The 10406-nt window shown below is 44.3% G+C and overlaps 2 protein-coding genes across 2 annotated transcripts; one reads left to right on the top strand and one right to left on the bottom strand.

The window, feature by feature from the left end:
• The first annotated feature begins 207 nt into the window (after window positions 1-207).
• LOC123444383 lies at window positions 208-5271 on the top strand. Its single transcript, XM_045121076.1, has 10 exons — window positions 208-416; window positions 1200-1285; window positions 1366-1443; window positions 1829-1941; window positions 2013-2078; window positions 2729-2830; window positions 2946-3465; window positions 3629-3834; window positions 4483-4652; window positions 4796-5271. Exons 1-10 carry the CDS (start codon window positions 289-291, stop codon window positions 4953-4955), a joined length of 1629 nt encoding a protein of 542 aa, XP_044977011.1. The 5' UTR covers window positions 208-288; the 3' UTR covers window positions 4956-5271.
• Window positions 5272-5311: 40 nt separating this feature from the next.
• On the bottom strand, window positions 5312-9853 carry LOC123444382 (NADP-dependent malic enzyme-like). The gene is made up of 18 exons (XM_045121075.1): window positions 9355-9853; window positions 9037-9232; window positions 8772-8923; window positions 8574-8679; window positions 8180-8245; window positions 7990-8085; window positions 7834-7905; window positions 7663-7746; window positions 7461-7559; window positions 7031-7078; window positions 6890-6943; window positions 6714-6812; window positions 6540-6629; window positions 6345-6422; window positions 6142-6216; window positions 5957-6047; window positions 5721-5849; window positions 5312-5615 (listed from the first exon to the last, which is right to left on the bottom strand). Exons 1-18 carry the CDS (start codon window positions 9600-9602, stop codon window positions 5527-5529), a joined length of 1872 nt encoding a protein of 623 aa, XP_044977010.1. The 5' UTR covers window positions 9603-9853; the 3' UTR covers window positions 5312-5526.
• Window positions 9854-10406: the final 553 nt, after the last annotated feature.

Raw genomic sequence — 10406 nt, 5'->3', positions numbered from 1 at the left:
TCTAGAAACATAATTTGGATCGACGTCTCTGCCACATCGCGTGCTCCAGTGGGCTAGGGGAAAACGCAATCTACCTCGATGTTTTTGTATTGGGCTAAAACGCAACGATCCATGTGATAAAAAGGTTAGATTATGAAATAATTTCGAGTTTAGTTTGTGATAGTGAGAAGGTGATTTCGGCCCAAGTGCTACCCCACACACACACACCTAAAAAAACGAGGGAAGTGGAGAGTGCTGAAACTCATCGTCGTCCCTTCCACGCCCTGGGTCCTCGGCGGCGGCAGCGGAATGGCGGTGCCGGCCTGGATGCGGAGGCAGATGGACCAGATCCTGGAGCTGGACATGGAGGAGCTCGAGGTCGAAGAGGTCGACGACTCCGGCTCGTCCTCCTCCTCCGACGTCGCCACCTTCCTCAGGTCCAGCACGCCCATCCCTCGCCCCAATTTTACCATTTCCTCGTGATTACCTACCCACGCCCATCACTAGGATGTGCCTTCCGCCCTTCTCACCACTCTGAACTCGGAGGCGGTGGAAATTGGGGTCGGGGAAGGGTTTCGAGCTAGAAACTAAATTCAGTTCTGGAATAGTAGATGCTGGTGCCGAGATGGTCGGTAGGCAGTGGCACTCATAGGTTTCGATTGATCCAAATCTATTTTGTTTAAGGTGATTAACCCAAAGCACGCAGCATTGTTGGTACACATCAATTCAGGAACCAAGGTTAAATAGCGTTATTCCCCTTTGGGGGTGGATGGACGATCTGGCGGTAGGAAGACTGACGAAGTAGTTTATACGGTGCTCACAATTTCTCACATCTGCAGCGACTCCACTGATGATTAGATGCCCCTTCTCCCTTTTGTACATTATTTGGGGGTTTGGTTTGAGCAGTGGCTTGCAGGTCTCATGATTTTGCTTGTTTTGGGGATGGAATGAATTGGGCATCAGCACACCATCTGTCATAAGCTGCTAATCTGAAGATGATGAATGGGGCCATCTCACTGAAATCATGGGATAATCCCATCTACGAGGAACTGACATGTCCTAGAATGTGATGCTTTGTTCAAACTAAATACACCATGCGCTATAGTCCACTGAAATGTACCAATTCTCTGATTAACTGTATAACTAAAATTTGACCAGTTAGTTCCATTGATGTTTATGAGGACATTGCTTTGATCCTTTTCCTCATTCTTCTATCACAGAAATACTCATGGAGATGGAGAGACTAGCACTTCTGGAGAGTTTACATTCAATACGTCTCGGGCTTCCCTGAACACATATGTTGGTGGTAAATATTGGTGCTGAGTGCTGACCGTAGCATGTTGTATCATGCCAGCTGCATAGTTTTGAAATATGTTTATATGACAGAGGTTGATGATGCCCGGGACAGATTTGCTTTCTTGAATGGTGGTGCAGTCCTCAGTTTACCTATGTTTTCTCTTCAAGGTAGCATTCCTACTGGTTTTACATTTTAATATACTAGGACATGGGAGCTTATCTCAAATTGATCTGACTACACCTTTCAATACATAATTAGGTGTTTCTATTTATCAATAGATGATCTGTTTGTGCTTAACATTAACTGCATAACTTACTAAAATTATCTCATCTGTTATAGTTTGTCAATTCCATGGAAATGAAATAGGGAGCGAAAGCTCTTCAATTATCAATCAGAGAACAAAAAAAATCATCTATTCCGAATGGATGAAGTACAATTGCGGCTGAATACTTATCTGTGTCATCCTTCTGTTTGTCGCCTACAAAGCCACGCCTTAATGGTTGGCATTTATAGCGTAGCCATTTTATTCAAATTTATGGCATACTTTTGCAGGATTTCTGTTGTTTCCTGAAGCTATCCTGACTCTTAGAGTAACTCAACCTAGATTTGCAGCAGCTGTTGATAAGGCTATTAATCATGTTGATAATCCATGCATGATAGGTGTGGTGAGTGCTACTCACTGTTCTTCTGCTGTGTCTTATTGTGGTTTTATTTTCTGACAATTCTCCAACTTTAGGTTCATCTCTACCAACACGTAAATGATGGACACCATGCTATTGCTTCAGTTGGCACAACAGCGGAGGTGTTGCTTCTTTTTCACAGAAGTACTTTCAGTCTTAAATCGTATATATTGTGAGATTTGGCATTTCATCTGTTATTTGTTTACATATTATTAGTTCATCAAACTTAAGTTTTTATTTTTTTGTGTATTCGTTGGTTGAACCATTTTCCTAGAAACACCCAGCTAAGCTACTTAATTACCTTGTGTACAAGTATTGTGTATCTTCAATAATGCCCAAGTCTAAGGCGTTGCATCTGTGGATGCCATGGCCCCTTGTCATTTGATAGATATACATCAAATGAAATGATGATGCCATAGGCCACATCCATTTTTGTCATTACTAGACAGCGCACGTGGTATACACTTGTCGAGTTGATGCTTGCAAATATCTTAATGGAGCAACCCACCGTGTTTCAATCTAATTTATGGAGTTGTATGTTAATCAATAGAACATAACCAAGCACAAATATGCACCACATATATCATTTCCTATACTAATGTGAATGCGTGTTCTATACCTTGTACTGTCCCAAACTTTCAAGGAAGACAAGTGTAATATGAAATGATATATGTTGCTGGAGTCTCTTCTTTCATCCTCAAACCGTTTTCCTTCATCTGTACTGTGATAAGCTCTCAGTAATAAGGTCCTGTGTTTTTATTTGATAATATAGATACTTGAAGTTAGGCGATTGGATGATGGCTCATCAAATGTTATCACTCGAGGTCAGCAACGGTTTCGTCTTAGGCGCAGTTGGGTCGACATCGATGAAGTAGTAAGTGTTGACATTTAGTTGAAAACCCTGCCATTCTCTAATGCTATGAGCCAGAGCCACGAGGGTGCAACTTCCTTCCTTTCTTCCTTCCTTTATTTATTTATTTAATTGACAGCCTTGGGGTGAGGTCCAAATCATCGAAGAAGACACGCCTTTAAGAACTCCCAGAGATGCATTTGGACAGTTAGCTGCAATTAACACCTTCAAGCAATGTGATTCCTCGGTGACCAGTTTTGGTGTATCTTGTTTCAAGCAAAGAGATCCTATGGATTCTGATCTTGATTTGGATTCTCTGTCATACACTAGTACTTCAAGTGACCATTCAGTAACAGATACAGGAATATACTATTCCTCAAATGAAGATGAAGATCTCATGCCTGAACTGTCTTGGCAGAAGCATGGTTCTGTGAATGAATTTGGTGCATTAAGTCAGCCAGTCAAGCATACCACTATGGGAGATGATGATGATCTTTGCTTTGCATCCCATGAATCCTTATCAACAGTGAGAAAGAAAGATGCTGGCCGACAGAGACAGCACCGTGCTGCTTATAATACAAAGATGGCTCCATTATCATTTTGGCCCCGATGGGTTTACAATATGTACGATTCATATTCACTTGCACGCAGGGCTGCAGGTACTGAGTTATTTCACCTCTTCTTTGTCGTCATATAACAAACCTTATCCACATTGTTGTATGTTCATTTATTTTTAACCAGATAATATTCCTTCCATTTCTGTCAGTATATTAAGCTGTGATTAAAGTGTGTATGCATGACCTTAGCTTATCTTCATGGCAGATTTGTGGAATCAGATAATTGCAGAGCCAGGCATGGATGATTATGTGAGAAAACCAGATATGTTGTCGTTTCTTATTGGAAGCAGACTGCCCGTGCCAGCGTCTATGAGACAGGAATTGCTTGACATCGATGGAGTGTCGTATCGGTTGCAGCGAGAGATTCAGCTACTCAAGGCCTTCAATCTCATACGATGTAGAAATTGCCTGGTAAATGATTTATTATCTTGAATCTGTTATATAACTGAAATTCCTCATATTTGAGCTTCTTTTTCCACTTCTACCTGATGTCCCAATCTTCATCACTTCAGTTCTGTTTACGTGGTTTCTTAATATTAGCTGCTCCGGTCCTGCTTACTTGTCTTGGTTTATTACTTGATTTGCCTGTATCTGATCTGCAGTTGCAGCCACGATGCTACTTGGCGTGCTGCAGCATTCTACAGCTGTGACATAAAGCCAACTTACTTCATGTAGTATATTTCAACAACATTGCCACCAAAATTTCTTGCAGAGGAGGTCTAGATAAAACCGAGCTGCAGTTTAGAAAGTTCTGCATTTTTTTGGTCAGTTTAGAAATTTTCAGTGCTTCAGTTCGCCTTAAAAATACCAGGAAACAATTCTGAACCTGTGTTTCTCTACCTCTGAATAGCTAAAATTCACTAGAGATTTTCGCGGGTTGATATTTGCAGTAAGAAAACAGCCTGTGATTTACCTTCTACAGCTGTATTAAAGAGACACTTATGTACTCTCTTTTTTTTTGTACGTAAGGCTGTTTATGAAGTTGAGCTAAAGGCATAACTAGATTTAAAAGAGAGAGAAATTCAATAACTGACATGTCAAGTTGAATTCTTATTCTAGGCTCTCATAGCCAGACGGAGTGAAATGGTGGTACCGTCCAGCATTGACCCGTGTGGTGCTCATGTCATGCCGTTGTTGCACAACGGTGCGCAGGAGGTGATAACAGTGCACAACACGTCTGGGCTCGCGCTCAATGGCAATCCTTCTGATGCTCACAGCTTGTTCCCAGGGTATGATCTCCACCCTTCTCCAGTATGCCATTCATTTTCAGTATCATAGCTTGAACTGGAAAACAGAGCGACCTGTGTGCGCCTACTTCTGTAGTTGCACATTCTGTTTGTAGCTGACTCCAAGAGGGACGAATATCCTGCAGATATACGTGGACGGTTGCGCTGTGTGCTGCCTGCGAGTCCCACATCGGCTGGCTGTTCAGGGCTGACAAAAGGAACCTTCTTCCGAAATCCTTCTGGGGGATCCGCATTTCCCAAACCTCAGACGGTACACAATCGGCTCAGGACCGACGTTCCGTGTAAGGCAGCGGCCGCGGTTCTTGGCGCGATTCTCGTCATCCTTCAGCAGACCCGTGACCTATCTTCGGTGGCCTGCTCGTTGTAGACCTTGCTGGATTTGGCCCGACGGTTTCCTGCTCGTTGTAGACCATGCTGGATTTGGCCTGACGGTTTCATCTAGTATTCCCACTGCAGATTGCAGGAGTCCAGTTCGACTTCGTTCAGTCCCCATGCTGAATGTGGCTTGACGATTTTTTGTTCAGCCGCCTTAAATGGTCTTACACTATGTTGGTATAATCGTCTTCCCAACGTGAAAAGATTAATGGAATTGTTTTCATCATGCAATATTGTCAAAAGTAAAGCTTCCCACTATGATCATACGCAACTGAACATGTTCGCAACTTTATTACACGATTACGCAAACCCTGGGTGTCGGTCTGCCATTGCAATTCATTTGCACGATACGGTAACAAGGGAAACACTGACTAAATACGACTAAACAAGCGTACAAAATTACACTATGTTCAACCGAGCATTATTCGTGTCCGGAGTATGGAGCATTATTCGTGGTCGGAGTATTGGGGGCGCCAAGTCTTCATCTGTATGAACGGTAGATGGGGCTGTACATGCAGCTCTCAGCGTACTTGACCAAGTCTTTTGGGCGAGGGAGATGGCTTGCCAGTCCTGCTCGTACAGACAAGCATATGTGTTTAGTGATCGTGTCTTGTTAAAAAGAGAGAGCTAGAGGGCTTGTGAACTACTACACCAAAAGGAAGAAGAAGATTTTACCGAGGTCGTAGGCTTTCGCAGCGACACGGGCCGCGATGTTGGCTGATATCTTCCTGATGCTGGAGAAGGGTGGATAGATCAGACCTTTGTCGAAATGTTCCGCCGTGACCTGTTCGGCTAAGGCCTCAGCTGCCCAACACCAAAGGTGAAACAAATAATCATGCAGGCTTAGAGCAGTTCAGCAGAGTAGCACACTACCATTGATTTGAAACAAACACAGGTTCTAGTAGAATTACCAGCAGCAAGGACCATATCGTCTTTCACCCTTATCGCCCCGGAGATCACAACGCCTAAGCCAAATCCTGGGAAGATGTACGCATTGTTCGCCTGGTGTTTCCATAATGGGAATGAGTAACTTTAACACTATCAAGAACACAAAAAGGATTCACAGATAATACGCGCAAACTGGTGGTTCTCCAACCTGGGCAGGTATGAAAAGCTTCCCGTTATATTTCACCGGATCAAACGGGCTTCCACTCCCGAATATTGCACGGCCCTACACATACGCACGCACACAATATGATCAGGCATATGTGGTTTTCAGTGAGATGTAGCTTCATGCATCTAACTAGAAAACTTTGGTTTCTCACTGATGGCATAGAGTTATCGTTAATAGAATATCACCTGACTCCATGAATATGCCTGCTCAGCTGTACATTCAGATTTCGATGTTGGGTTGGATAGCGCAAGGATAATTGGCCTCTGCATTTGACAGCAACTAGCTTTCAGTCATCATGGGTAATGAAAATAATTACCAAAGGCAGGTTGACGACATAGTTCTCTCGTGAAAATCATCAATATCAATATTGTTAGTTCCACCTCGTTAATCGAAGACATAGCCTCGATCACTTCTTTTGTGAAACTTTGACCCACACCAGCTGATCCTATTAGCGCGGTCGGTTTGATATCCTGAACAAATGGAAATCAGTGTGCTGCCTGATAGAAAGAAGGTATGTGTGCCTCTAAACTCTACAGTAAAGTTCAGCTTTGCACCTTGATGGCGCTTAAAAGATCTTTGACTGGTTCATGCTCATGCGCAAATAGCTTCTTGACGGGCTGGATAGAATCTTTACGCGAACTCACGATCAATCCCTGAACCCACAACGCACATCAGGTACGGTCTGCTTATCAACACATAGGAAGTGGGGAGGGGATAACTGTAATACTACCTCTGAATCAAGAAGCCAGATATTTTTGTGAGCTTCTTCCTGTGAAGTCTTGGACTGAAACATAGCCGACGACATATTTTTTTAGCACAAGCAACAACACTCTCCAAATCTCAAAACAGATGAAGTTGACAAACTAACTACCTGCATCGATATCTCCAAAGCAACTAGTTCAGCAATGCCTGTACCAGCCTGCAAAAACAAACGATTGGGCTCTAACTAACAAACCTGGTAAACAACTGGAAACCATTGGACAGATTGTTCTAAAAGAACGATAATAATATGAGTACATATATTACTATATTAGGATGCATCTAAAGACTGAAAACAAGAAGCAACTTGAACTAGTACCGTGTATCATGCTATCAATCCTTCATCTAATTGTTTAATAGTTTATAGACAAGTCTCGATCTGTTAATGTTTTAAAACTAAGCATAGCACATCCTAATAAAATCTTCACTTGAAAATCAAGGTTAGTAAGAATACGGAGAATTCTCTGATGTGGCAAAAGCAGTCACAAGCAACCGGGATGAGCAATTTATAACCAGCCTAGTATAATGTAAGATAAACCTACCTCTCCGGCACCAAAGAATAAAAATGTGTGATCAGCTAAAGTTCCACCAGCAAACTTCAGACCAGCCATAAGGCCCGCAAGAACCACCGCAGCCGTTCCCTGTGAATACCGCATTCCCAATGTTAACTTCTACCATTGTGCAACACAATACATACATAATAGCTCCAAGATATAGAAACCAGAAACAGGTAGTCCTAGAAACCTGAATATCATCATTGAAGACAAGTTGCGTTGCCTTGTACTTCTCAAGAAGGGTAAACGCATTGTGATTTGCGAAGTCTTCAAACTGCAAGAATTCAAAGAAGTTTCGGGTAAGTGGCCATGCTAGCAGCTCAACACAGACCAGAAATGAGAGTTCTGAGTTTTCTCATACCTGGACAAGAACCTTCTGCCCATAGTTCTGCTTCACGGCAACCATGAACTCATCCAGAAGCTCAGTGTATTCCTAAACGAGTAACAAATGTGAGGGACCGATTGATGGCCAAGTGAGGCAACTAAACGGGCACAGCCAAGGCAGCAAACATTGAACCTGGCCTGCAGCTCTTTTTTGCCGCAATCCAATGTAGAACTCATCGTTCAGTAGCTCTTCGTTGTTCGTCCCAACATCGATGGTGATGGGTAAACACTGGGAAGAAAAACAGAAGTATAGTTACATGAAAATTACCAAATTGCTCGCTGCAGACAGAAGCAAGACCTACTCCAAATGTTTCAGTACTTACAGCAGATGGCCTGACACCACCAAGGGCGGTGTACAACGCAAGCTTCCCCACGGGAATTCCCATACCCTGCACATGATGAAGTTCCATTCATGATCATGGTTATCACTTTTAGTGTGATCTCATCGAAATTTCATTAATTTCGGTCATATTTCAGCAATTTCGGTAGTACACACAAATTCAAGTTAATTTTTAAAATTTCAAAATATTTGGTTGGATCTCAATCAAATTCATTATTCAGGTGGGAAATGAAAATTGAAATCACTGAATTTCAGTGAATTTTAGTGATTTCGGCTATGGCCAAAATATTTCTGAAACAGAAATCCAAAAACTATCTTCATGGTAAGCTAACAAGCCAATAAATTTCAGTTAAGAGTAAATAAGTTCCGTGACTGACCTGGCAGCCAAGATCTCCGAGGCCTAAGATGCGCTCGCCGTCGGTGACAACCATGACCTGAATACTCTTCTCCGGCCAGTTCCTCAGTACCTCGAGTACTCTCCCCCTGCCATCAGCAACAAGAAGACCAACCACGCACGCGTTTCACTCACTTGAACATGTGAAAAAAAATGAAGCGAATTATGATCAGAAACGTACTTGTCTTTGAGACTGATGTAGAGACCCTGCGAGCGCCTGAAGATGGAGCCGTACTTCTGGCACGCCTCGCCGACGGTGGGCGTGTAGACGACGGGGAGCAGCTCCTCGACGTTGTCGATCATGAGCTTGTAGAAGAGCCTCTCGTTCCTCTCCTGGAAGCGAAAACAGACGAAGGAACCGCACCCAACGACCGTTGTAAGAACGGCATGGTAAGCTTGGTGCACGTTGCGTCGGGAGAGAGGATGGGCAGGGGAGGGGAGGCGACCTGGAGGTCCATGAGGAACATGTAGCGCTGCAGGGGGGCCTCGAGCTGCCGCACGTTCTGCAGCAGCCGCTTCTCCTGGAGGTCCTGGGGCAGGACGACCGGAGGCAGCAGGCCGCGCAGGTAGTGCGCGTCCCGCTCCTTCTCCGTGAAGGACAGCCCCTTGTTGTGCCGCGGATCCCTCAGCAGGGAGTGGCCGCTGCGGATTAGTTAACCAAGTAGGAGTAGCAGCAATCAATCGACGGCGAACGGAGTGCGTCAATGGAATGGAACAAGGTGGCCGCCGTATGTATGTATGTATGTATGTATGTATGTACGCACCTGGCGATGCAGACGGCCCACGGTGTGACGGGCTGGTCCTCGGTGGCGCGGTCCTCGCCGTAGGAGTCCTCCACGCCGCCGGTGGCCATCGCGGCGTCCGCTTCCTCCCCTGGTCGTCCCGCCATGGTGCAGTGCGGCGCCGCTCTCGCTTCTGATATGCTGCTGCTGCTGCTGCTGCGCCGACGAGTCCAAGCTACTCTGGTAGCGGATGCAATGCGTGCCAAGGCGCCGCGTTGTAGCCCACGCATAAAGGGAGCGCCAGGAGGAGGAGGAGGAGGAGGAGAACTGGAGAAGCACCAGCGCAGCGCGGTGCGGCGCGACAGCGAAGGCGAGATGACACAGTCGCCTCTTGTCCGGCGACACGTCGCGGGAGAGGCGGCGACGCGTGCCCCCCGGGGTAGGCCGGCTCTAGAAACACTGCGGTGCTAGGCCGGGCCGAGCTGGACGATTCGTCCACCTACTTGGAAAAGAGGCAAATCTTCGTCTCATCTGAGAGAGTGAGAGTAGCTCAGTTGGCTTGGCGCTTATAGAGTTTTTTTATATATAAAAAATGTCAATAGACTTAGTCTAGCTCGGTTGGTCTCTTTTTTCTTGGTCTCATCTAAAAAAATAATCCATTTTCACCCTCAAATCTTTTTTGATGGATCCATATAGCCCCAACTTCAAAACCTATATATGCGCTAAAAAACTTCAAAACCATATAATTATAACTCTAAATTTTAAAAGACAAGATAAATGTGGCCTTTGGGTGGTTTTGTGTCACATTTAGGATGATTTTAGCGGAAGAGAACAAGGGAGCATGGATACAATAGAGGAGGCGACGACGTTCCATACCACTGGTGATTGAGACGGTGGATAAGGAAAACCAAATAAATGATAAAATAAAATGATTTCATTAAAGAAAGCAAAAATGCTTGTGTTTATAAGAAAGTAAGTGGGAGAACAAATATTTCTAAAACAATTATGTGTGCGTGCACATTGTTGATTGGAAATAATATTCGTGGAAAAAATGAGGACTTCATTAAAACCATTTTCTAGTGATACTTAGGCAA

This window comes from Hordeum vulgare, chromosome 3H (genome assembly GCF_904849725.1).
Source record: "Hordeum vulgare subsp. vulgare chromosome 3H, MorexV3_pseudomolecules_assembly, whole genome shotgun sequence".
Classification (NCBI taxonomy): domain Eukaryota; kingdom Viridiplantae; phylum Streptophyta; class Magnoliopsida; order Poales; family Poaceae; genus Hordeum; species Hordeum vulgare.
This window is presented reverse-complemented; position numbering and strand designations above follow the sequence as displayed.